General features: G+C 44.2%; 2 protein-coding genes across 3 annotated transcripts; one reads left to right on the top strand and one right to left on the bottom strand.

Moving 5' to 3' along the window:
- Positions 1–1,235: 1,235 nt before the first annotated feature.
- On the bottom strand, positions 1,236–27,832 carry EIF3L (eukaryotic translation initiation factor 3 subunit L). 2 transcript variants are annotated; one of them, XM_025881813.2, is made up of 13 exons: positions 27,682–27,832; positions 27,091–27,139; positions 25,806–26,016; positions 22,805–22,884; positions 19,969–20,030; positions 16,557–16,626; positions 16,268–16,341; positions 12,520–12,691; positions 10,716–10,870; positions 9,805–9,975; positions 8,249–8,746; positions 2,584–2,664; positions 1,236–1,451 (listed from the first exon to the last, which is right to left on the bottom strand). In XM_025881813.2, exons 1-13 carry the CDS (start codon positions 27,712–27,714, stop codon positions 1,413–1,415), a joined length of 1,695 nt encoding a protein of 564 aa, XP_025737598.1. In that variant the 5' UTR covers positions 27,715–27,832; the 3' UTR covers positions 1,236–1,412. The 2 variants fall into 2 exon arrangements, with proteins under 2 accessions (XP_025737598.1, XP_025737600.1); XM_025881815.2 differs by lacking the exons at positions 22,805–22,884; positions 27,091–27,139; positions 27,682–27,832.
- On the top strand, positions 23,033–23,378 carry LOC112831500 (large ribosomal subunit protein eL43-like). Its single transcript, XM_025881831.2, has one exon. It carries the CDS (start codon positions 23,045–23,047, stop codon positions 23,321–23,323), a length of 279 nt encoding a protein of 92 aa, XP_025737616.1. The 5' UTR covers positions 23,033–23,044; the 3' UTR covers positions 23,324–23,378.
- Positions 27,833–27,992: the final 160 nt, after the last annotated feature.

Genomic DNA, 27,992 nt, shown 5'->3' on the forward strand with positions numbered 1-27,992 from the left:
ACTATGTGATTATCACAAACCTCAATTTCCTCATCAATAAAATCAGGATACCAAGTCTACCTGGCTGCAGAATAAATGAGATGATGCATAAACTTTATGCAGACCTCCCTGAGGATTTACTCCTGAATACAAAGCTTCTATAGAGACAAGAACGTGTAAACGTTGAGTAGGTAGGTCCGGTGAGATGCCTGAGGCAACCAGCTTCAGTGAAGTTTTCAACGATCTAAATTTTCAACAATCATAGATCCGTGCCTGTGTTTTGTTAGAAGGTTAGAAATTGGGGCACCTGGGTGGCTCAGTCATTAAGCGCCTGCCTTCAGCTCAGGTCATGATCCCAGGGTCCTGGGATCAAGCCCCGCATCAGGCTTCCTGCTCTGCGGGGAGGCTGCTTGCTTCTCCCTCTCCCACTCCCCCTGCTTGTGTTCCCTCTCTCACTGTGTGTCTCTGTCAAATAAATAAAATCTTAAAAAAAAAAAAAAAGATTAGAAATTGGCTCTGATAGTAAATAGTGTGGGCTGCCAGGTTTTGAGGTGGCTCTTCCCAGGGAAGTCCCCAAGATGGCAGAGACCCTCTGGGCGTTTAAGGAAGGAGTTGTAGAGAGTGAAAAGCACACAACTCAGTTGTGACTGGCCGTGAATGGTGTTGACAAGCAGCTATTATCAAACTCACTGAGGGTGGGAGAGGCTGCACGCCAACCTAAGTCGCGGTTTTCAGTGTGAGGCATCAAAGACATGGGCAGCAGAAGATAGCAGAAAAAAGTAGTCGCTGGGAGCCGAGTCTTGGCTTTTTTAGAACTATCTCCCTCTCTCCCTTGTTCTGACAAATAAATAAAATCTTAAAAAAAAAAAAAAAGAATGCACAGCCTTGAGCAGTCACTTTACAACCTGAGTGCGATTCCTCATCAGCCAAGTGGGGCTACGACTGCTAAGCCTGCGCTGTGAGGTGTCATCAGCATACCTGGCTTCCTCTCAGCTCGGTTCATGGCCGCAGGAGGTGTTCAAGTGTCTGCCTAAGACCCAGCAACTCTGCTAACATGCATGCATATCATAGCAGGTCACTTAATGCTCACAGGATTCTTGTGAGGTGCAAATAAGACACTGAATGTGAGAATGTCCTGCGAACTGCAAATTCAACTGAAACACCAATAACTGACGCATCAGGAGAAAAGTGTCACAGGAAATCACATATTGTCGCCCTCGACCACAGATTCCCCCCAACAATGATGAGATGACAAATCTGGCTCCAAAGATCTTTTACTGAGACCTATATAAAGCATTTCAGTCCTTAATTCAAATAAACTTCAATTCAGCTGAATGGCTGATGGCTGATCTAGGTAAAGGCTTCATGGTGACAAAACTATGCCCCACCTACAAAGACCTCAAAGTAAGTTCCTAACGAGAGTGTGAATGTACTCAGGGTCTCTGTCCCATCTTCTTCAGGGTTCGGTTGAGCTAGAAGAAAAAGAAAAGCAAAATTAAACATGGAGATTTCACCAACCCTTTTCCTCCAGTGTGCACGATCACGAGGACAGACCCCTGGGCTGCCCCTCTGAAGTCGGGGAGGGGTGTCTCTGATGCAGGCACGGGTGTCCACCTTGTGTGCATAGAGCCCCAGTTAGGTGCTCCACTCCTGACACTCCTATGGCCCTACACAATTCACGCAGACTGTTCTTCTACCAGGCACACACACACACACACACACACACACACACACACACCTACACTGCTCTGTCCATTTTTTTAAATTTATTTTATTTACTTATTTTTTTAAAGATTTTATTTATTTATTTGTCAGAGAGAGAGAGAGACAACACAAGCAGGGGGAGAGGGAGGCAGAGGGAGAAGCAGGATCCCCGCTGAGCAAGAAGCCCGATATGGGACTCGATCCCAGGACCCTGGGATCATGACCTGAGCCAAAGGCAGCCGCTCAACCAACTGAGCCACCCAGGCGTCCCTGCTCTGTCCATTTAATAAGACACGAGGCTCAGAGAGGCTAAACTTGCCAGGGCTGCATTATTCCTGCAGAAGGAGCCTCGTGGCTGGACCAGAGCATAGCAGTGACCTCTGCTGGAGAACTCAGAACACCAGGATGAAGTGGCTCCAGCTATGGCCACAGGGAGACCTGCATGCACACACCCTGCAACCTCGTAGTGTTTGGCCTGACCCACAAGGCCTCTCCTAGAGCAACACGTGAAATGCACCAAGTCTGTCAAAACACAGCTTTCCGTCCTCTGCCTGCAAGAACTGGCCAGACCTGTCTAAGTCGGAGAATAACTGCCAAATGGGGAGGGATGGGTAAGAGCAGGCAGGGAATCCACCCATATTAGGAAATACCAGGGAGGGAGAGGAGGGCTGGCCACCCGCAGAGAGAGATCTTGGAAAGAGATGCTCTAGAGAAGGCTGACACAGCAAATGCTACAGGCCCAGCCCCACTCCCCAAACCCCAAGCAGCCAGCCAGTCTCTCTCAGAAACTTTTTAAAGGGCCAACTCGAGGCTTTCTTGAAGTGAAAAATAAAAAATTTCAAAACTCCCCAGTAGTTCCTAACCTCTGTCTCCAACCCACACACCACTCTGACTTCTCACCTCCTCAAATTTGTGAATCTGCCGGATAAAGAAATCCCCATAGCGCCTGGCAACCTTGGTGTCTGCGATGTGGATCATGTCCTGTGGGAAAAGCAAAGCAGAGTCAGAGACGAGCAGTGAGGTACAGCCACTTAAGACTTGCAAGTAACCATGCTGCTAAGTGCTACATAAACCCCTACAGTGCTTTTCAAAAGCAAACAGGGGGGGTGGGGGGGCCCACTGGGGAAACCCTATGAATACCAGTTGATAGCAGCTCTTTCTTTCCAGATGCTTGATTTTTATTTTCTTGTTAACCCATTTATTTTATTTATTTGGCAGGGGGAGGGACAAACAGACCGCCAGCCCCAGCAGGGAGTCCAATTTGGGGCTTAATCCCAGGACCTGGAGATCATGACCTGAAGGCAAGTGCTTAACCTACTGAGCCACCGAGGTGTCCCTATTTTTATTTTCAAGTCTTTTTTAATGAACACAAATCTTTCAGCAATAAAAACATTTAAGACAGCATTTTATTCTCATATACTGTTTAGGAGTGTAAGGATGCAAATGAGTCCAGATTCTAAATTTTGTTTTTTAGCTCAAATGTGGTTGAACACAATTTTACTTGTAAATTCCTGCATAATCTAGGTTGAGGCCCAAGAACTCTCTGAATCTCTTTGACTGGATTTTTCTTTTTAATATTTTATTTATTTGACAGAGACACAGCGAGAGAGGGAACACAAGCAGCAGGGAGTGGGAGAGGGAGAAGCAGGCTTCCCGCCGAGCAGGGAGCCCGATGCGGGGCTCGATCCCAGGACCCTGGGATCATGATCTGAACCGAAGGCAGACGCTTAACGACTGAGCCACCCAGGCGCCCCTGACTGGATTTTTTTAAATCAAGGATGAAAAAAGAAAAGACAGAAAGAAAGCAGGGACGCCTGGCTGGCTCAGTCAGCAGAGCATGCAACTCTTGATCTCGGGTCCTGAGTTACATAAAAATAAAATCTTTACCAAAACAACAACCACCACCACCACCACCACCCAGAAAGCAGCACTTTGCCAAAGACAAACGTGAACCAGTAAGAGGAATAAAAAAAAAACAAAAAACATGCAATCAAAAACAGTTTCATGGGGCACCTGGGTGGCTCAGTTGTTAAGCGTCTGCCTTCGGCTCAGGCCATGATCCCAGGGTCCCGGGATCAAGCACCACGTCGGGCCCCTGCTCGGCGGGAAGCCTGCTTCTCCCTCTCCCTCTCCTGCTGCTGCCCCTGCTTGTGCTCTCTTTCTCTCAAATGAATAAATAAAATCTTAAAAAAAACCAATACTTTTTCACATGCGGACTTTATATTATTAGTATTTAATTATATGTTAATTATAAACTCATAAAATTTTATTTGTAATAACTAAATTGTTAACTCTTGAGAGAAGTATTTTATTTATTTATTTTGAAGTAAGGCTTTACACAAGGTGGAGCTTGAACTCATGACCCTGAGGATCAAGAATTGCATGTTTACCAACTGCGCCCACCAGGCATCCCAGGAGAAGTGGGTTTTTTGTTTTGTTTAAGATTTTATTTATTTATTTGACAGAGAGACACAGTGAGAAGGGAGCACAAGCAGGGGGAGTGGGAGAGGGAGAAGCAGGCTTCCTGCCGAGCAGAGAGCCCGATGCGGGGCTCGATCCCAGGACCCTGGGACCATGACCTGAGCCGAAGGCAGACGCTTAACAACTGAGCCACCCAGGCGCCCTGAGAAGTGTTTTGTTAAAGACCATCCAGATAATTGGGACTAGTTCAGCGGGGTTACAAAGTGATGACAGGGGAATAGAGATTATCGATACTGCCAAAGAATGTATGTTAGGCACTGAGAATAAATCCGAAAACTTTAGGACTTTAGGTAGTTGATGTGATACTACAAGGGACAGTTTTGACTTTTAAAAGCATGAATAAAACAACACTGGAAAACTTCCCTATTGACGTGTTCCTACTTTCGGTGAGACCGTTCATGTCAGAGATAGCTAAGTTCTGCCAAACATCAAGTCTTCCAAAAGCCATAAACTCTAAATGCGGGGGTTTGGTTTAGCAAGATAAGCTTTCAAAACAAACTACCCAAACTGACCCAGCAATTCCCCAAGTAGGTATACACCCAAGAGAATATGTTCACACAAAAACTTGTACATAAAAATTCATAGCGGTGTTATCCACAATAGTCAAAAGGTGAAAACTTCAACTGTCCATCAACTAATGAGTGGATAAACAAAGTGGTGTATCCATACAGTGGAGTATTTCCTGGCCATAAAAAGGAATAAAGTACTGATATGCGCCACAACCTGGACGAGGCCTGAAAACGTGCTCAATGAAAGAAGTCAAACTCGAAAAGGCCACGTATTTTATCATAGCAAATATCAAAAATAGACAAACCCAGAGAGACAGAAAGCAGATCACTGGTTTGCCAAGGACTGGGGGACAGGGGACTTGGGCATGACCGCTAATGAGCAGGGAGTTGTGGGAATGTGGAATCAGTGGGAGCGGTTGTGTCACAGTGTGAATATTTTAATAACCACAGAATCGTATCCTTTAAAATGGAAGTTTAGCTATACAAGTTACACCTTTAAAAAACTGCCCAAAAAAAAAAGATAGTATGTTTAGACCAACATTTTCTCAAAGCAACTAAAAATACAGAATAAATAATTTTTAAAAATCTCCTCACAGCATCGAAGAGCTGACAATAAAGAGCTACTTAAGAGAAAGTAAACCATTCTAAGCAAAACAAAGACGGCTGCTCTGCACGGAGGGCATTTGCTCATCAATCCCAGAAGGCTTGAGCAGAGGGACAAACCAAGGCCAGGGCCAGTCTTACAGAAGACCCTCTGTGCACTGCTGGGTCCCTACAGGGCTACACCCTCAAGCTAAAGGCAGACCAGGACTAGGCAGCCATCCCACTCCAGACACCAAGCAATGCTCACCAAGTTGGGGGAGGAACATAAAAGAGGAAAGAGACCCATTCCCGGGACATTATAAATACAAGGTGAGGGCGCCTGGGTGGCTCAGTTGGTTGAGCGACTGCCTTCGGCTCAGGTCATGATCCTGGAGTCCCGGGATCGAGTCCCACATCGGGCTCCCTGCTCAGCGGGAAGTCTGCTTCTCCCTCTGACTCTCTTCCCTCTCATGCACTCTCTCTCTTTCTCTCTCTCTTAAATAAATAAATTTAAAAAAAAAATCTTAAAAAAAAAATACAAGGTGATTCTTCTGACAATCTGTAGCCTGGGCTTGTTCCCACGCACTTTGAAGAAGCAAAAGCAAATCCCTTCTAGAAGAATGGATGTTCATCCCACACTTCAAAAAATGCCCACCAAGTTTTAAGGACAATGAACTGTATGTAGTAAAAAAAAAATAAAAAAAATAATAACCTTAATTAAGGAAACATTTCATCATGAATTTTTAAAAGATTAGAGAAAGCAAAAACAGAGCTGAAGAGATTAAAAAGGATAATCAATCAAAAGAAAATTATCCAGAACAGAGACAAAAAAAGATGGAAGAAGGGTTTAAGCGACACGGAAGACAGAATGAGGTCTAACATATATCAAGTAAGAACTCCAGAAGGAAAACAGAGCAGAGTCAATAAGAGATATTAGCTAGAAATATTCTAGAAAAGATGAAAGACACCAGTCTACTCATTTTAGCAGACTATTGTAAGTCCATATCGGGGTTCCACATGTCTGAGTAGTACATCTTCTTTACTTTTGAGTGTACATGGGTTAACAAAGAGGGGAGGGTCTTACTTCATGGAAAGAACAATTCTAGGAGTCTAGCATATTTTAAGTCTGAAAAAAACTCACCTAGGAAAACAGAACTTAGTTCTTTTAAAAACCTCATTAGAACATTAAAATGTTAACTTGAACTTAAAATCCAACCGTGAAAACTAACACTGCCCCTCAACCTGCCTCTCCTCCTGAGAGGAGCCTAGGATGTTGCTTGTGCCTCCTTCCAGAAATAACTCTGCATTCACAAGCAGATATAAATGAATCACTTAAAAAAAAACCTTCAGTGACCCGACAGCCACTTTCTAAAACCATGTACACTTTCTGTTATAACCAAAACCACTCAAAAGTCCATCCTCATTAGAATGGGAAAATCGCAGCCAACTCCTGCAGCAGCAGGGGGCCAAGCGCAGAACAGTAAGCACCAACAGACTATGGCAATGCTCTCAAATCTAACACTGAGGAAGAGAAGCCAGACACACAAAAAAAAGAGCACATGCTGTGTCAGTCCATTACATGAAGTTCAAAACTAGACAGCACTAATCTAGGGTGGGACAAGTCAGGACAATGGCTCCCACTCGCTAAACTACTTCTAAAAGTCTAACCACACCTTCCTGCTTTCTTCTCTGATCTTCTCTTCTGCCACAGCCTCTTCTCCCAGGTCACTGCAGCCACAATGAAGCTGTCCCTTAAACATACTGGGTCCACTCCTGCCCCAGAGCCTTTGCCCTTACCACTCCTGATACTTGGAATGTTGCTCCCTCAGATTTGTTTGGCGCATTTCTTCACCTCCTTCAAGTCTTAGCTGCAATTTCACTTCCTCGACAAAGGCTACCCTGAGCACCTTATGTAATACTGCAACCTCTGCCTTCCGCCACCACTACCCTTAACTGTGCGGTACTTGGCAATTTCTAACCTGTAATAAAATAAAGGAAACTTTCATGTTTGTAGGCCCTGCTCCTGGTAAAACATTTACCCAAGGTCAAAATGACTTGGCAAAACCTCAAAACATGGGCTCTATTCCTGCCCCAAGTACACACTGTACATCTGCTTCGTTAAAAAAAAACAAAAACCCACCAAAAAGGAACATTCCAAACATAAAGATAAGAAAAAACCTTGCTGATTCCCATAAGATTCCAGTTTTACAGCCTTTCTGGAAAGTCATCACAACTTGTAACTCTATGTAAAACAAGAACAAAAACAAAAACAAAACCACATATAACTCTTGCACCAACTATTCCTTCCCTGGAGCACTCTCCTCTTTGTGAAGACTGTGTATCCCAGGCAGCTATCTTAACTCGGACTAGAATGAAACTTTTCTTCCTTCAAAAAAAAAAAAAAAAGTTGGGGTGCCTGGGTGCCTCAGTCGGTGAAGAGTCTGCCTTCGGCTCGGGTCACGATCCCAGGTCCTGGGGTCGAGTCCCACATCGGGCTGGGAGTCTGCTTCTCCCTCTGCCCCTCCCCCAGCTCGTTCTCTCTCTCTCTCAAAAATGAAATAAATAAATCTTTAAAAAAATTTTTTAAAGATTTTATTTGAGAGCAAGCAAGCATGAGCGGGAAAGGAGGGCAGAGGGAGAGAGGTGCACACACCCCACTGAGCAGGGAGCCCAACGTGGGGCTTGATCCTAGGACTCTGAGATCATAACCCAAACCGAAGGCATAGATGCTTAACTGACTGAGCCACCCAGGCGCCCTTTTCTTTAAATTTTAAAAGGTTTATTCATTTTACATTGACACCTACTACATGGTCTGCTATAACGTTTATTATCTATTTTTTACATTAGAATGTCAGTGTGAAGACAGAAACCTTTGCTGATTTTGTTCACTGCTAAGTCCCAAATGCTCAGAAGAGTGGGCACTTAGTAAACACTGATCGCTGAACAGATGGAGAGAGAGGGCCCCAGAGGCCTCGGCTGGAAGGCAGCCATACCTTATCAATGTAGAAGTCAACCTCAGAGGCCGACTGAAATTCGCCATCAAGGGCAGAGATGCCACTGGTCCACACCAGGTTCTTCATTTTGTGCTTGAAGACAAGGAGCTGGATCCGGAACTCCTGCTCTGTGAGGTCCAGGAAGCCAGCCAGCTTGGCCACAGGCATGGTGGTGTAGAGCTTGAGGAAGCTGCGGATGGTAGAGAGCTGGGCCTGCTGCTGCACTTCATCGGAAAACACCTTCAGCTGCTGCAGGAAGGGCTCCTTGTGGTAGTTGGGGTGCACGTTGTCATAGTTGGGGACCACAGGTGACAGGAATTTGGGGCAAGAGTAGCTAAAAAGTTCCTCATAGACCTGTGGGTCACCCTTTTGCATGCGGAGCATCTTGTCCCCGTATTTCTCCCGCAGCTGCAGGTGAATGCTTTCATCAATTCGCATGGGGTACATGGTGAGGGCGATGGCCAGCAGCGCGTGCATCTGCTCATTCTGCTTGTTAATCTGGGCGTGTGAGACAAATTGGTGCAGGATCAAACGAGATGGACTTTCTGAGGTCACCACTGCCAACGTGGTCCCACCACCCTCCCAAGTACACGCTGCACAGACCTCTGATTTCTCCCTGGTCTTGCACTGCTCAGTTAACTTTCCCGAAGTCTCTTCCAATCCGCCCTCTAGCTCTATTGAACTTCCAGCCCACTTCTGGGGCCTCCTCAGCTGGCTCCTGGATTCTTCACTGGGGCCTCCTCCTCATTCTCCCTGGTCCACCCCATCCTTCACCAGCAGATTAATCCTCCCACACTATTATGACTGAGTCATCCAGAAATTTTGATGGCACCGTAATGCCTACAAAAATTAAATACTTCAGCTAGGTAGTGAAGGTTACCCCAGAACCTAACATCCCAATTTGACTACTCTACAGCCCTCCAACAAAACTGTTCATTGTGCTGCTACATCACCATACTTCCAAGTCTCAACACTTTTGCTCTGCCTAGAAACCTCCCAATTTGGGGCGCCTGTGTGGCTCAGTCGTTAAGCATCTGCCTTTGGCTCAGGTCATGACCCCAGGGTCCTGGGATTGAGCCCTGTGTCGGGGTGCCTGCTTGGCAGGAAGCCTGCTTCTCCCTCTCCCACTCCCCCTGCTTGTGTTCCTGCTCTTAATATCTCTGTCAAATAAATAAAATCTTTAAAAAAAAAAAAAAAGAAAAGAAACCTCCCAATTCTATGCACGTCTCGGACCCTCCCTCCTCGAGGCATGGCAAACTGCTTGAGGATGGTACCTACATCTAACTCCTTTTTAAATACCCAGAGCCCAGTGAACACTCAGCAAATTGTTGCTGAATAAATGCTGGGGAACAAAAGTAAAACAAAAGATACTGTCCTTATCTTCAAGGAGTTAATGATCTGAAATAATAGGCACAACAAAAGAAACTTAAGAGTAGGCCAGCCATTAAGAAACCATCCTATTGAAAAGACATACAAAAAACAAAATTTTAGATAGCATTTACCAAAAACTGTTGGGATAGGTGCCAATGGGTCAAGCTGGTCAGAAGCTTCCTTACCATCTCATACTTGTAGGTGGTCCTCTGGAACATGCTCTTGGTCCTCTGGATGTAGAGGAGGATGTTGGCAAAGACCCGAATGGCATCCTGGTAGCGACGCATCATCAAATATGCAAAACCGACGTAGTAGTATGTGGTGACCTGGCACTCAGGCACCCGAGAATACATGCTCTGTGCAGGGAGGTAGAAGCACCCATGAGTCCCAAAACCAATTCATCCCAGAGAAAGTCTGGAAGCTGGCAGGGCCCAGTGTCAGCTGAGGTGGAAGCCCCTTACAGAGGCCCTGAACTACCCAGGGAAGCCCTGGCTCCAGAGTTAGAGGCTCTGAGTGCAGACCATACCATTTACTAATTAAGTTATACGACCTGAGATGTCCATATTGTTAGATGTAACAGAAAAGGACTGGATCGGGTGACCCTAACATTTCTTTCAGCTCCAAATCCCTCCACACCTCAGGTGTGTATTCTTCCTTGCTTTCTATTCCTTGCTTTTCCAGATAAACCCGATAAAGACAGATAAACAAGAAAGACTGAAAGACAAAGACACAAACAAAAAAGTACCAATTTTTCTGTGGCTAAGAAAAACCACCACAGCTAATCGTCATTGTCTATACCATCTTAGAACTAAGTCTCTTACTAATTCCTTAACTAGTGAAATTTGAATAGTAAAAATCTGCCATTATCATTGTTCTGAAAGTAGAATCATGAACATTTTGAGTGTTACTAAGCAACAAAGAGAAAGCACCTTGTCTACGTGCAGATGTTCACTACAGTGCTTCCCCCACGTCTCAATTTTCAACTGGCCTGGGGAACAATCCTTTTTTTGATCCCTGAAATTTGTCCTTATAGATCAGAGTCTCTGAAAGCAGACTTTGGCTCTGGGCAGGGGGGCAGGGGGAAAGAGGTAATCACCTTCTTATTCAGTTCGATATTCTCCAGCACCTTGATGGCCTGGTAGTAATCCCCCAATAGGGAGTGCAGACGCAGAAGCCCCACCAGGCTGAAATACCCAAGCATCTTGTAAAGGGAGTGCCGTCCATACTCGCCAGCCACACTCTCGGGATCACCTGAGAGAAACAGACACTGTGACCATTTCAGCAGGGGCAGGTGAAAGAAGGTAAACCTAAGCCTTGAGTGTCACTCAGTCGACTCTTCACCTACTACTGGACTCTAAAGCTTCCTGCAGCAGGGAATAACTGCCTTCAAAGGAATACCCAGAAGCAACATGCCTGAACTTCATCTTTTTTTTTTCTTTTTAAAGGTAATCTACACCCAACGTGAGGCTCGAACTCATGACCCCAAGATCAAGAGTCACATACTCTATACCGACTGACCAGCCAGGTGTCCTTGGCCTTACACTCATCTTGAATTTACCAAGAAGAGTTGCAGGGGTGGAAGGCCAGGTTTTTGTTTGTTTGTTTGGTTGGTTCCAAGACACCTGAGATTATCGAAATGGCCGCTTTTATCAGGAGCAGTTACTCATCGAGGCCACTACTTTCAGGAAGTTCATAAGGTCAAAGCTACTTTCCTAATAACACTAAGATGCTATTTGTCTTTCTCACTGAAATGCCATTTGCACTGATGGTGCAGAAACAATGGTGGGTAAAACCATGACAACTCAGCATAAACCAGGCAGTGGCAGCAAAGTCTATCAGTAATTACTGCGTTCTTTCCCGCTATAAGTGGTAAAAGAACCAGCCACTTTTTCAGAAAACACCATTTTTACTTGAATGATTGACACACAAATTACAGTTACTTAGATTTGGGTATTTAGCAGACATTTTCTCAAAAATGAATAAAGTGAGCCTGTTACACTTCAATAAAAACAACGGACAGTGCTCACTGCCAATGAAAATGTGAGCTTTTAGGCAAATTCTAGTTTTAAAAACGTGTATCTGCCACTATGAGCCCAACAGCTTCCAAATAAAGATTTATCTGATGAGGATGATGACGAAAGTGGGTTTTTTAGGTTGTATAATAAAATATGTCAACACTTAGAAAATCTTTACAACTCAATGAACCAGTATTTTACAAAATTGTGCAGGAGTAAAAAGATCCATTCAAGCTGCAGGATAAACCAATAAACCTTAACATAACCAAGTAAAAGTTCATTGCTGAGTTTTCGGATTCCTCCCTGCAATTTACCAGTATGAAACCCCCACTGTCAAGTTTGAATGCTGTAGCAAAGAACATCAAAACCACCTGAAAAGGCTGTTAAGATACTCCTCCCTTTCCCAACTCCATGTCTGGGTGAGGCCAAGTCTTCCTCATATACTTCAACCCAAACTGCATATTGTAATTCTAACAGACTAAAGGCAGGGGCAGAATGAAAATCCAGCTCTCTTACTATGCCAGGCGCTAAGGAGATTTGCAAAAATGGCACTCTTCTCACAGGGAAAAAAATTTATATGGATAAACTCTGTGATTCTCAGTCTTTAAAGACTGTAAAGCGGTCCTGACACCAAAAAGTGTGAGAAGCGCTTACCTACACGAAGGCCCTGCAGATACAGAAGTGTCTGCAAATCAGACCTCGTGAGTGCCGGCTGGTTCAGTGTGCTGGCCAACAGACAGCCAAGCCCGACAGCCCTCAGCACCAGCCCTTGGCTGCTGTTCACAGCCAATACCAAAGACAAGCAGCCCTTTACCTAAGGCACCGTGGCTCCCCCACACTCCCCGTGACCGCTCTTCCCCTGAACAGATGGCAAGCAGCACTCACCTCCGCTTGTATACACCTCCAGCTGCCGGTTAATGTTAGACTTGTCTACCAGGGAGTGAAGAACATTGAGGACACTGTGAACATTCCAGATTTTGGGATTGGAGCGAAGGAAATCGATCTCCTCCTCTGACTTCTTGGCAGTCTTGCAGCGGTATTGACTGAATGACTGAAACTGTTGGGAAGAAGGGAGAGAGGCAGGAGTGGCACACGATGCTGATATGGGGGGACAGTGCCCGGGGTCCGAGGTGGGGGCCACGGCACCGCATCTCATGCTAAATTGTTCTGTACGCTACTTGTTCTTGCAAAGCCATCTTTGATTACACTGAATTGTGTTCGTTACTGAGTATGTCACTTCTTCCACAGCTAAGTAAAAATCTCTAAGATGAAAGGTAGTTTGTGAAAAAACACTCGATTTGAAGTCAACCACAGCCTAGAGTCATTTAATGTCTCTGGGCTTCACAATGCAGTCAATCTGGCTGTCAGAACCAGGTGGCTTGTAACAGATCTTTTTCTCTTAGGCTGTGCCATGCCCAAGTCAGTATTACGAATGATGACATGGTGGAGACAGGGTTAGGTGTCTGTATGTTTGAGTCTTGCCTACTGGAGCTGACCATCCGTTCACCAGGGACAGGAACCCAGTCTGAGTTACCTCTGTACCAACTACAGAGCCTCACCAACTGGAAGGCACATCTAGGGCCCACACCACAGGTACTGCTTAAGGCAGTGGTTCTATCTGGGACCAGCAATGGGCTGGCTCCTTCAGTCACCCAGAGAACAGCACAAGAGACCCACGCACTCAACCAGTCTTTTGTTGTTTTGTTTTTTTTTTTAGAGATTTTATTTATTTATTTGACAGAGAGAGTGAGCATGAGCAGGGGGAGGGGCAGAGGGAGAGACAGAAGCAGGCTTCCCGCCAAGCAAGGAGCCCGATGTGGCACTCCATCTCAGAACCCCAGGATCACGACCTGAGCCGAAGGCAGCCGCTTAACCGACTGAGCCACCCAGGCGCCCCTCAACCAGTTTTTAAAAGCTCCTTGGTTGATTCTGGTGCACACCAGGTTTGGAAAACAATGACCTAGAATCAAGGTCCTAGATGACCTGACCCAAAAATGCTCTTCAAATTAACTCCAAACTAGCACCTTCCTCTAAGAACGCAGAAAAAAGTTTCCAGATTTATAATAAACAGAAGAGTATCCAGAATATAGAAGGAATTCTCATAATTCAGTAAGAACAAGATAATCTGATAGAAAAATGGACAAAGGATACTGAGGATCACTTCAAAGAAAACCAAAACTGGTTAATTAACAGGGAAAATACCTAATCTCTTCACATATCAGAGAAATGCAAATTAAAATGAGATTGCCATTTCTTTCCCATCAAACAAAAATTAGGCCAGCTACATCCATAGCAGAGAAAAACTCTCAAATGCTGCGGATAGCAATGTAATTTGATACAGCCCTTGGAGAGGATAAGGTATTACTATTTATTAAAGTCCAAAGTGATTGAAGTATTCTGTATCTTGACTGTGGTGGTGTATACACATTTGTTAAATCTCATCAACAGCACACTTAAAATCAGTGTTTCACTGTATGCAAATTTTGACTCTATAAAGCTGATTTTAAAAAAATTTAAAAAGCAGGGCACCTGGGTGGCTCAAACATCTGACTCCTGATTTCAGCTCAGGTCACAATCTCAGGGTTGTCAGATCAAGCCCAGTGTCGGTTCTGCGCTAGGTGTGGAACATACTTGGGATTCTCTCTCCCTCTGCCCCTGCCCCCCTCCTCCCGCAGACACTCTCTCACTCTCTCAAAAACAAACCAAAAAAACGTAAAAAGCAAAAATTCTTCAACCAACAATTCTACCTCTGGTGATCTCTACAGACAGACCTATGTACAGGAATATTCATGGACTCACTGTTTATAATAGTGGAAACTGAACACCCACAGGTTCATCACAAAAACAGTGGTATATCCATATCATGTACACGGCAGAAAAAAAAATAAAGCCATCTCTACATAGACATGTTAAATGTTCTATATCACAGCAAATTACACAATATAATATTATACCATTTTTAAATGGTGTATTTTATACGTACGTTTATACAAATGCCCGAAAAGCATGAATGCAATGCCTATCTTTCCAGACAATAACCGATGCCTCCGCAAAGGCAAGGAAGACACTTTAAACTTTATCTGCAGTTTGGGGCCACCTGGGTGGCTCAGCGGGTTGGGCGTCTGCCTTCGGGTCAGGTCATGATCCCAGGGTCCTGGGATCAAGCCCCACATCAAGGTCCCTGCTCAGCGGGGAGTCTGCTTCTCCCTCTCCCTATGCCTCTCTCCCCAGATGTTCAGGCACATTTGTGGTGCTCACTCTCTCTCAAATAAGAAAATAATCTTAAAAACAATAAAGATAAAAATAAACTTTATCTGCAGTTTGAAAAACACAACGTTTTTAAACAGTAATGACACATTCACACATTACCTGTACCGATAAAAATAAATGAAAGCGGAGTGTCAGGGAAAAGCCACTTACCCCATGTGACATCTACCTGGCCGGGAGGAGTCACACCTGGCTCTTGTGGGCCAGTCTTTGTTAGAGTGAGAGCACTTTAAGCCCCTTAAGAGAACACCAGCTAAACCCAAGGGATTATGATAATCTTAAGAAGGATGAAGAACCTTAGCACAGATGATCCTCCTTTGACTTGCTATTAGTCAACAGGACTGCCAACCTTCTAAAATTATGCCAAAGGGGCTGACACAAACCAAGGAGCCAGAAAAGGCAAACAAGGCCAGTGTGGTTTGTGGCCTTCTCTGCGCAAAGGCACCGAGGCCTCATAAGCCTCTCTCTCAATGGACCTTAGGGGGGGCTTTTTCAGCATACCAATTGCAATCTGCCAGCACTGTGTAAGTCTCTTTGGTCTGTGCAGCTCAAATAACAGCTTTATTAAGAAACTCATTTCTCCTGGGGCACCTGAGTGGCTCAGTTGGTTAAGCGACTGCCTTCGGCTCAGGTCATGATCCTGGAGTCCCGGGATCGAGTCCCATATCGGGCTCCCTGCTCAGCAGGGAGTCTGCTTCTCCCTCTGACCCTCCCCGCTCTCATGCTCTACCTCATTCTCTCTCTCAAATAAATAAATAAAATCTTTAAAAAAAAAAAAAAAACTCATTTCTCCTGAAATACCCAGTGAGAGTTATACCATCCCCATAAACTCATGGAAAACAAGTACTTTCCCAAATTCAATTGTTCTGGGTTTGTTTTTTTTAAGATTTTATTTATTTAAGAGAGAGAGAGCTCAGGTGCACAGACTCTGCTCTGAGCGTGGAGCAGACACGGGGCTCGATCCCAGGACCCCGAAATAAAGACCTGAGCCAAAATCAAGAGTTGGTCACTCAACCAAGAACCCAGCCGTCCCTCAGATTTATTCTTCAGAAATAGAATACAGACTTAAAAACAGAATAACTGATTCCAAAGCTTATGACGCCGTTATTTTTCTAACCAGATCAACTCTCAAGATCAGGTAACAGCTTAGTGAAAGTCAGCTCAACTCTGCTGCCTTCCAAGTTATCCAGAGCTCTTAGGCCTGGCTCTTCAGAAAACCATGACATCAAAGACCACCAGAGTGGGAGAGTTCCCACAGTGATGGGACATTTTTATCCCAAGCATGTTTTTAACAACGCAAACAATGATAACAGCTGCTCCTTTGTTGGACTAGTTATTTCAAATTAGACCAAGGCTGGCCAGATACCTGATAGATGAACTCATCAATGATATCCCAGAGCCACTGGTTGGGTAGCTCAAGGGGAGCAGGACCATCAGCATCTGCACAGGAGATCACAGAAAAGTCAGAGGCAAAGCAATGACGATGCTCACTTAGTAAACCTATAGAATGCATTTTGTAATTTTTCTCTTAAAAGAACTATGAATCATGCGACATCCCTCCTTCCCACTCCCATATTAAAATCCTGCTAAAAAGAGCTGGAGGCTAACACTAGGCCTCATCGTAGCCTCACACCCTGGCCAAACCTCAAACTCACTAAGAATGTAGTTGAAGAGATTGCAGTAGTTGTAGTAGGATTCAAACCTCTGCTCCAAGGAAGGCCCTCCCTGTAAAGAGAACAGAGACATCAGGACAGATATTTAATTTAAATGTGTTTTACTCACGGTCTGCCGTGACAGCTGAACACACATGAGAACCAAAGCCTGATCTCGCCTTCTTAGTATGCAAAGAGCACTCAAGTCAGAGGGAAGACAGCAGTACTAGAGCAGTTCAAAAGGGCACTGAATATCTGACCACAATGATTATTAGGATATATGGCAAACAACCTCAACCGACCATTTGAGAACATGCATGCAGATCTGGTGAAGCAGAAAGACAGAAGTACTAACAAAAGCAAAGAGGTAAAATCATGGTGCCCGAAGGATGCTGAGTAAGCGCAGATACCACTACTATGCTGGACTAGACTACAACAGGCTAGGGATGCAGAGGTCTTCCAGTGCCAAAGAGGACTCTAGGCCAGGGAAATCAGCAAATCCACCATCACCTGTTTCTTGCAAATAAAAAGCTCAACTGGAACATAGCCATATACGCTGTCTATGGCTGCTACAAAGGCAGAGTTGAAGAGATTCAAGAGACCACTATGGCCTCAAATCCAAAAAACTATCTGGCCCTTTACACAGAAGGCTGTTGACCCCCCAATCTAGACTTGATGTTGCTGGCAAATGAAAACCACTGAAGATTTCTGAGCTGGGGAACAACATGATACTATCTGTGATGAGCTAGAAAGAACACAGCCCTGGAATTTTAGCCCCAGCACTTACTGTGAGCTTCTGACACAGTATTCAATCCCTTTGTAACATCAGACTATATAGTTAAAGAGCCCAATATAATAAATGCTCTTTCAATGAACTCTCCCCACCCCCCACACCGGGTTTAAAACGGGTCATATATATGAAAGTACTTTAGTACCTAACAAAGAGGTTATACAGTCAATAAACTTCTGCTGAATCTTCATTACGGACCAAAGGGAAGATTAGAGGTGGTAAAAACCAACTGTACTATGGGTTCTGATGCCATGGTCTTCCCAAAGAAGCGATGTTATACAGACTAGCTAGATTCTCAACCTAGCCCACAAAGTACCTGAGCTACAGTAGCAATGGTAGGAGGGAACCTTTACTTTCTATCAGATGAGGTAGTCAGAGATCTCACTGGGATGCCAGAAAAACATGGCCCCCTGCATTACTTTGACAACAGGAACTCCTCCAGCTACCACTGACGGTGGCTCCTGTGGCAAGGCAGGAGCTCTAGCCAGGTCAGGTGGTCTTCAGAGAGATGAAAGTTGACTGTGAGAAGGTGGAAATACTCTACGGAGAGATCATGGTGCCAGATTCCTTCACTTACACGTGCACATACAAGCTCCAACAATTAACCTGTCACCATCAAGGAATAGGCACCAGATTATAACAGTGACAAGATGAAGTCCATGCCTGGTAGAGTCTTAACCTCTAGTGCAAATAGCAAACAAAAGCCAAGTGAACAAATACTAGTGTCAGCCAGTGATGTGTGCTCTGCAGGGCCAGAGTATGGCCAGGAGCCCAAGAAAGGAGGGAAAGTTGTAAGAAATGAGACCGGCAAGGGAGTCAGGCACCAGATCAAGCAGGACTATGACTAAGACCTGGGATTTTATTCTAAGTGTGATGAGGAGTCATGGTAGCATTGTGAGGGAGGGCATGACTTGATAAGACTATGTTTCAAAGGGATCATGCAGGTTACTAGGCTGAGAATAAACTCAAGTGAAAAGTGGAAACTGATACCAGAAGCAGCTACATGGTTCAGGCAAGAGATGACATAACATCTTGAACCAAGGTAGCAGCAGTGATGGAGGTGAGAAGTGGGTGGTTTCAAGAAGTATGTTGAAGATAGAGTTGAACAGGATTTGCTACAAGGCTGGAAGTGAGAGAAATTCAAGAACACTACCACCAAGGTTTTTATTCTAAGTCACTTGGGTGAATGGTGGTATTATTTATTGAGTTGGTTGACATGAGAAGAACAAGCTTAGAGGGAAAATAAGACTTCCGTTTGGGGTATGTTAAACTTGATATGATGTGCCTGGGTGGCTCAGTCAGTTAAGCATCTGCCTTCGACTCAGGTCATAATCTCCGGGCCCTGGGATCGAGACCCTCGTCAGGCTCCCTGCTCACTGGGGAGTGTGCCTGTCCCTCTGCCCCTCCCCCTGCTAGTACTCTCTCTCTCTCAAATAAATAAAACCTTTTAAAGGCTTTATTTAGGGGCACCTGGGTAGCTCAGTCATTAAGTGTCTGCCTTCGGCTCAGGTCATGATCCCAGGGTCCTGAAATCGAGCCCCACAGGGGGCTCCCTGCTCTGCGGGAAGCCTGCTTCTCCCTCTCCCACTCCCCCTGCTTGTATTCCCTCTCTCACGGTCTCTGTCAAATACATAAAATCTTAAAAAAAAAAAAAAAACTTTATTTATTTGAGAGAGTACATACAAGTGAGAGAGCACAAGGTAGGGAGGGGAAGAGGGAGAAGCAGACTTCCTGACAAGCAGGGAGTCTGACATGGGTTCAATCCCAGGACCCCAGGACCAAGACCTGAGCCAAAGGCAGATGCTTAACCGACTGAGCTACCCAGGCACCCCAAAATAAAATCTTAAAACAAAACAGCCAAATTTGAGATGACTATCAGACAGCCAAGTGGAGATGTGGAATAGGCAGCTGGATATAAAGTATGGATTTGGATAGACAGGGGCTAAAGATAGAGATTTTCAGTCATGGTGTATATAAATAGTACAGTTATTTTAAGAGATTTGCACATTCTAAAATTCAGAAATGAGAGAAGAATCAAACAAGTGCCCAAAGCTGGGAGAGTATAGTGGAAAGAACACTGGCATCACAATAAGCCAGGCCTGGGTTCAAGGAGTTTTGCCACCTACTCGTTGCATGAATTTGAGAAAAAGCAACCTCTTTGCACCTCAGTGGGCCTCCCTTGCAGGACTACTGTAAGGATTAGAGTATAGATGCCTGCCAAGTCCCTAGCATTATGCCTGGCACACAGCAACAGTTTCATGTGTGTTTCAGAGAGCAGAAGGCCCGCAGTCATGCACTGAAGGTAAAAAGCAAGGGCATCACAAACTGAGGCAATAGAAGGTGTTTGGGAACACACCATTAGGATGGCATCCTGCAACCCAATCAATGTGATGAGTGCCAAGTCAGGAACCGTGGGGATGGAGAAATTGAAAAGGACAGACAAGTTATGCCATGCTACAGTTTGTCTGGGACAGACACCTAGCTTGTTGGATTCAAACATTCCCTCTGTCGTTTCTTAACACTCAAAACACATGCCAACCACTCTTGGACACTGAACCAATAGAAACTAATGATTGTGTTCCAAAGGCAAAAATGGCATAGAACCAACAACAGTTAGATACTCACACTGACTTTGGCATATATGTGCCTGTAGTATAATTCTTTGTACAAAATTAGGAAGACGGCATCTGAAAGAGATGGCAAAGAGCTGCTTTAGTAATCCCCAAGACAACTAGGGTCTTCAGGCAGTTTTAGCCTTTTGAAGGGAATAGAGGGATAAACATGATTTAAGACACAAAATGAAATCTAAATTCTAATACACCCCAAGAATATATGCAACAGGAAAATTCATCTCTCGTTTTATCTTTCTTTTTTTTAAAACATTTTTTTTAAGATTTTATTTATTTATTTGACAGACAGAAACACAGCGAGAGAGGGAACACAAGCAAGGGGAGTGGGAGAGGAGAAGCAGGCTTCCCGCTGAGCAGGGAGCCCAATGTGGGGCTTGATCCCAGGACCCTGGGATCATGACCTACGCCAAAAGCAGACGCTTAACGACTAAGCCACCCAGGCGCCCCTCGTTTTATCTTTCAACCTCATCTTAATCTCATTCAGACCCATTTCCCTTAACCACTTAGATTTTTGCCATCCAGTTGCTTAGCAAACCAACACATAAATACATAGTAATAGCTCCAAAAAGGGCAATGTCACATTATCAAAATTGCAAATACATGGGTATTTTCGACTTAGAAATTCTAAAGAATTTATCCTATTGACATGATACAACCACTAAAAAGAAGGAAAAAAAGTTCTTTGGGTACAGACGCTGTACAAAAAAGAATTAACAAACTAGGTGTGAGACTTCTATCCTTTGGCTAGTAAAGTTGTTCCTTGGCTGGCATCTGGGAACCTGGATTTCAGGAAGGTCCCCAGTACCCCGACAAGGGCGATCTGCTCAGCCTAAACTGTGCAACACTATGGTTTATGCTGAACTCCTGCCTTCCTTCTGGGAGCCTGGAATTTTGGTACATGCTAGGCAGAGGATGTGCCCACAAGACAAGCACCCAATAAAATCCTTGGACACTGAATGTGTTACAGGCTTCTCTGACAGACAACTTTTCACACATGCCACAATTCTTTGCTCAAGGAATTAAGCACATCCCAAGTGATTCCACAGGAAAGGACTGCTGATAACACACATGCACCTGGTTCCCTCTGGATTCCACTCTGTGTGCTCTTTCCCTTTACTGACTTTGCTCTGTTGTTCTGGCTACAGCTGTAACCGGAGTCCTAGCCAATCATCAAACCTGGGGGTGGTCTTGGGAATCCTGGAGATGCAGAATACTCTCCAAAAACATAATAAACTTTAAAAAGGGAAGAAAATGGCATTTAGTCTATGTAAAAAAGAAACAAGTCATTCCTATTTGCTTACGTATGCAAAGGCTGTAACGGAAAGGATAAAAAAGAAAGTGTTAACACTAGATGGCTCTAGAGAAACTGAAGACTTGAGGAGGGATGTGGGAGGAGGATTCTTACATCAAATCTCCTTTTACACTATTAAGCCCTGTGATTACTTACCTGTTTAAAATTATACACAGTTGACCTTTGAACAATGTGGGGGTTAGGGCCCCAGACCCTCCCCCGCCCTGCACAGTCAAAAACCCACATACTCCTTTTGAGTCCCCAAATATTTAACTGCTAACTTTAGCAGCCTACTGCTGACCAGGAGCCTTACCAATAACATAAACAGTCAACACATATTTTGTATGTTATACGTATTATATACTGTATTACCCTGGTATACAATATGTAAGTAACCTAAAGACAAGAAAATGTTAACATCATAAGGAGGACCGTATCAAAAAAAATCCATGTGTACAGTGGCCTCACCCAGTTCAAACCCATGCTGTTGGAGGGTCAACTGTATTTCGAGATTGCTACTGTTAACACACACAATATTACATTCTTTATAGGCAACATATTAAACAGAGCGTAAGGTCTGAGCAACACAGAAAATAACACCTCCTACAAAATGAATTCCAAACTTGTGTACCAATAATACTAAAAATAAAGCATTCAAAAAATGTTAGCTATATCAAAGAAGTACAAGACTTGTACACTGAAAACTATAAAATGTCACTAATATAAACACCTAAATAAATAGGAAGACATCACATGTCCATAAATTAGAGGGCTTAATATGATGGCAATATTCCCCTAATTTATCTTCAGATTCAATACAATCGCTATCAAAATCCCAACTAACTTCTTTGTGGAAACTGACAAACTGATCCTAAAATTCATATGGAAATCCAAGGGACTCAGAAAAACCAAAAACAATTTTGAAAAAGAAGAACACAGCTGGAGGACTTAACACTTCCCAGTTTCAAAATTTACCACAAAGCTACAATAATCCAGACAGTGTGGCACAGGCATCAGGACAGACACATATCAATGGAGTTAAATTGAGAGTCCAAACATAAATTCTTACATTTACTTGATAACCAATTTCAACAAAGGTGCCAAGACAATCCAGTGGAAAAAGAATAGTCTTTTCAAAAACTGGTCTGGGACAACTAGGTATGTACATGCAAAAGCATGAAGCTGGATCTTCCTATTTTACACCATATATAACAAACACCATCATAAAGTGAAAGATGGGAAGAAGCCAGACAGCCCATCCATTCCCAAGTGAATGTAATGACCCCCCAAATCATAGGGGGAAATGGAAACAAGTCAGGACAAAGATCTCAATTTCAGCTTCATCACGTGTGAGACGTCTCTGTCCCCTCTTTGTTTATTCCGCCTTTGCTCGACAAGTTCTTTACTAAGGGTCTACTATGTACCAAGCCCTGGGGAAACAAAACACTGAGCAAAAGAGACATACTATTCTGGGCTTCCTCATGACCCCTCAGTCACAGAATCCCATCCAGCATACAGAACACAAAGAACGCACACCTACCGTTGCCAACCTGTGGAGCAATGGCTTCAGCCTCAGGCCACGGTGTATTCTTGAAGAATCTTTCAGTCAACTTGGTCCAGCTGAAAACCAAGCAGAAAAATTCTAGAATCCCAAAACAGGAAGCACCAGAAAAGAGGCAACCCACACATTTTACGGATAAGGACCCAGGCTCATAAAGAGGAAGATGTCACAGAAACAAAGTCAGGGTCCTCTCTGGGCTCAGACCTAGTTTGCGGCGACATGGCTAAACGCACCAAGAAGGTCGGAATCATGGGTAAATACGGGACCCGTTATGGTGCCTCCCTCAGGAAAATGGTGAAGAAGATTGAAATAAGCCAGCACGCCAAGTACACTTGCTCCTTCTGTGGCAAAACAAAGATGAAAAGACGAGCTGTGGGGATCTGGCATTGTGGCTCCTGCATGAAAACCGTCGCTGGTGGCGCTTGGACCTACAACACCACTTCTGCTGTCACAGTAAAGTCGGCTATCAGAAGATTGAAGGAGTTGAAAGACCAGTAGAAGCTTCACCATTTGAAACATTACTAGCCTATAATAAATGGGTTAATTTATGTAACAAAAAAAAAAAAAAGAAAGTCAAGGCCAGAGCCCTCCAAGTTTACAACCTTCCTCAACCCAACACCACACCTCAACTTTTCTTAATATGGTGAACACTCTCCTTTTTATCAGTTATGCAACCACCGTGCTCTTCAGGATCATTTCCTGCCTCTGTATCATGAACTCTACTCATACATAACAGCTTGCTGTTCCCTGATCTGGTAACTACTTTTTAGACACTCCCATCCTTCCCCCCCTTAGCAATATTTTCCCTACTTTCCCAGAGCACTGTGCCTCCTCCCCCTATTATCCAAACTTGGAAGAAAATCAGTCTGTTTGTTGCAGTCTGATGCCACAACAGACCCACGGCATCCAACCTAAACATGGCTGCCCAAGATGCCTCAGAGCCCTGATCCCCTCAGGAGCAACTTCAACTTTCTCCCACTCTCCTTAAGCCCCACCTCTCCTCTTCTCCAGATCTTTCAGTTTAGCACAGAAACATGCTCAAGTCCCCAATTCAAGATATATAAAAAAACACAAAGCATCTCAAAAACACTGTATTTTCCGAGGCACCAGCCACTCTTCTCACCACACATTCTCCTACAGAAAGATCTATCACATGCTTGGCTTCAACTAGTCTATATCTGCCTGTACCGTCCAATATAGTAATTATTTGCCACATACGATTATTGTGACTAAAGAACTGAATTTCAAATTTTTGTTAATTTTAACCAAAAAACCAATACCTAGTTACTGGAAAATATTCAAGTAAATTTAAATTACCTGGATATGTGAATCTGCTTTTTCTACTGTAAATGCTACGAAATCTAAACAGAGATCAGGTATTTCCAACATACACGAATTGAGATATGGTATCAATACAAAAGGTAGGATTTAGAAGACTTAGTGTGAAAAAAAAGGTAACTCATTAACAGTTTAATACTGATTATCTGTGCTAATATTTTAGATGTTGAAATAAGTTATGAAAATTAATTTCACCTTTGGTTTTTAAGTAATCTCTACACGCAACGTGGGGCTCAAACTCACAACCCTGAGACCAAGAGTCACACACTCCACTGATTGAGACAGCCAGGCACCCCTCTTTTTTACATTTTTTATTTTTTTTATTTTTTATTTTTTTAAGATTTTATTTATTTATTTGAGAGAGAGAGAGACAGAGAGCACAAGAGGGAAGAGGGTCAGAGGGAGAAGCAGACTCCCCGCTCAGCAGGGAGCCCGATGTGGGACTCGATCCCGGGACTCCAGGATCATGACCTGAGCCGAAGGCAGTCGCTTAACCAACTAAGCCACCCAGGCGCCCTCTTTTCTACATTTTTTAAACGTAGCTGATGAAAAAAATTAAATTACACATGTGGCTAGTGTTATTATTTCTATGGGACAACACTAACCTACATACTTCAACTAGAAAGACCTGGAGATGAAGAAAAAAACAGTTCTGGGATTAATTCTATTCATTAATCCAAAAAGCCTTTGGCTATTCATTTTGTCCACCCACCCACCCAGGAATTAATCAACTATTATTTTGAGTTTATTTACTTATTTTTAAGTAATCACTACACGCAACATGGAGCTCAAACTCATGACCCTGAGATCAAGAGTCACATGCTCTTCCAACTGAGCCAGCCAGGCACCCCTCCCAGGAATGGTTTAAATTCTATATCCCTGGGGGAGTCTTTTCTGACTATCTCAACCCTAACTAACCTGTCTCATCTCTAATGCAATTACACAAGGGCAATCCCCTCAAAACAGAAGCAACCACTCAAAGCTTGGCTCACCCTGGTATGCATTAACTTGTACAATAACTTAAAAATTAGACTCTGGGGGCACCTGGGCGGCTCAGTCAGTTAAGTGCCTGCCTTTGGCTCGGGTCATGATCCTGGAGTCCCTGTATCCAACCCCAGGTCCCCAGGTCCCTGCTCAGCGGGAAGTATGCTTCTCCCTCTCCCCACTCCTTCTCTCTCTCAGATAAATAAAATCTTTAAAAAAATTAGGGTCTGATGTCAGACTATGCAAGTTCAAAACTCAACATATGCATTCAACTAGCTATATGACTTATCCTTTCTATGCTTTGTTTCCCTCATCTATAAGATAAAGAAAATAATACTACCTACTTCATGGGGTTACTGTGAAGAGTAATAAGTAAATACAGGAAAAGCATTCTGAACACTGCCTGATCTACACTGGTCAGACATACTAATTGCTGCTACGATTACTGATAATGATGTTATTATTTTAGGCCCTCTACAAGTTCTAGGAATACAGTCCAACAAAATAACATGTCTCCTCACAAGGAATTACAGAAACTCCTTGGGCACTCTCTTTACAGAGAAATGACTAAACAGGCCCTCCCCCCACCCCACTTAGGGGCTCTATCAGTAAACCAGTCCCACCCAGAAAGAGGGTCATTTCAGTCAGCACTCTGTACCTGTTCTCATAGATGTCCTGGATCTCGTATACCTTCTGATCAATGACATCGCTGGATACACGACTGGCCTGCAGCTCATACACCTTCTGGTCAATCAAATCTGAGACGGTTTTGTGGAAATATTGGATGAAGTTTTTGATCACTTCCGGGATCACCTGATAGGTCTGCTGTTCATACTGACGTTCATAAGCCAGATCCTGCTTTGGATCTCCTAGAGGTTGGATATAATAAATACTTTACCAAGTGTTTTCAAACCCACACATGTTACAAAAGGGTAAGACCATGCACCAAACAAAACTTGAGTCTATAAAATCAGGTACAATTCCCTTTTAAACACTCAAAGATAAAATTGTCCCCAACTCACTCTCAATCCCATCGTCCTGTTTCTTCAGAACATCTACCACTATTTACAATTATATATTTGCTTATTATCTGTTACTTCCACTAGAACCTAAATCCTATGAGGGCAAGAACCTTGTCTGTCTCGTACTCAGGTATACCCTCGCACCTAAAACAGTTATGTGTGTGCTGGAAGAGAGGGGAAGACTGTGGGAAGGGGAAGTAAGCAGGAAACACCTTATACACATGTATTTTAAATATATATATTTATATATTTTTTTAAGTAGGCTCCACGCCCAGCATACAGCCCAACAGGGGGCTTGAACTCAAGACCCTGAGATCAAGACCTGAGCTGAGATCAAGAGTTGGACGCTTAACCAACTGAGCCACCCAGTGTCCCAGCACTTAATATTTACTGAATGAATGACTGCTATTTTCTACCTATACAACAATGCAAGTTACTAAACTTCTCTGCTCAGTTTTCTCATCTGAGAAAATGGAGACAACGTTAATTTACGTACTTGTCGTTAGGACTGAACGAAACACTTCGCACAAAATACCTGTAACAATGCATGGCACTTAAAAAATGCTAAGCCAAGCCAACTGACTACAACATTTCAGAAAACCTCAAAACCTTCCAAAAAACATCTGGGCTTGGTTTGAATCACTAATTTTTCACAAGATTTTCTTCTTCAGCAAGTAGTTTAATAAGGAAACCACAGCCAGGACAGTAAGCCTTCCCTTCTGAGACTTTGATGTGGACCATGAAAAAGGCCTGATTTATTGGGCTCTATCCCACCCTCCTTCTGAGAACTAATAACTGACTCCAAACCTGGACCATGGAGAAGCAGTGTTTCACAGATGCCCGTCAGAGCTGTTCTGAGACATTCAAAAAGGTGCCAAACCCTAGAAATACCCAGCTAGCCAGACGAGCCCGTAGTCTCACCTGTGTGCATATCATAGTCGCCTGGGTATGCATAGGGATCATAAGCAGCCTATTAACGAAAGAGAGATAAGGACAGTCACCAATTCATGAACCTAAAATGCTCGTTCGAGGACCTATGTGCTAAGTATTAAAGATTCAAAAGTGGATAAAACACAGTCCCGGCCTTTGAGAAACTCACATGCTCGTGAGAGAAAGTACTATTAGCAAAAAACAATACAACGTTACGCGTGCAATAAAGCAAAGCAAAGCACAAGAGGCCGTGGGAACCAACGGGGAATTGACAAAAGCGAGCCAAGCCCACAGGAGCTAAGTTACAGAAACAACCCCGTAACCAGCCTCCGTCTCCGATCTCGGAAAACGAGAGGACGAGGAGACCGGACTTGCGAAGTGGGCGGGCAGAGACCCGGGCTGGTTAGGAGCCGCAAGCAGTGGAAACAGCGTGAGGGCCGCGCACGCCGGAAGGCGGACCGCAGCTGGTCGCGGCCCGTGGAGGCTGGCAGAGAGGCCCGGACACCGTCTCACCGCGGGGCCCAGCATTCAGAGAACCCTGCCTCCGTCGCGGAGCCCAGTACACGCGCAGGGCCCGCTTACCTCGGACTCGTAATCATCAGCCGGATAAGACATGGCTGCGGGGCTCACGAACACCGCGGGAGAGAACGAAAAGTGCGGCCCGCGCCTGCGTCGCGAGGCCGGAAGTTCAGCCCTCCTGGGCCCGCCGGGAAGCCGGAAGTCTTTAGGAAGCCGCTAGCGATATGAGACCGCCACCTTAAGAAGGACGAAGACGACAAACCCCTGAATTTTTCTTCTTTCTTCAAACAGAGGCTCTACAAAGAAGCGTAACTCCTTAGCGCTTGCGTAAATTCAGAAATAAGGTTGAACTACTTCGGCATAACAAATGGGCA

This window comes from Callorhinus ursinus, unplaced genomic scaffold (genome assembly GCF_003265705.2).
Source record: "Callorhinus ursinus isolate GAN/ISIS: 27379988/994484 unplaced genomic scaffold, GSC_fseal_2.0 scaffold48, whole genome shotgun sequence".
NCBI classification, from domain to species: domain Eukaryota; kingdom Metazoa; phylum Chordata; class Mammalia; order Carnivora; family Otariidae; genus Callorhinus; species Callorhinus ursinus.

Coding starts and splice junctions, on each gene's coding strand:
- LOC112831500 (XM_025881831.2), top strand. CDS start 23,045: ATGGCTAAACGCACCAAGAAGGTCGGAATCATGGGTAAATACGGGACC.
- EIF3L (XM_025881813.2), bottom strand. CDS start 27,714: ATGTCTTATCCGGCTGATGATTACGAGTCCGAG. Junction 9,976..10,715: donor ATATCGAACTGAATAAGAAG/GTGATTACCTCT, acceptor CTCCCTGCACAG/AGCATGTATTCTCGGGTGCC. Junction 8,747..9,804: donor CCACCTACAAGTATGAGATG/GTAAGGAAGCTT, acceptor TCACACGCCCAG/ATTAACAAGCAGAATGAGCA.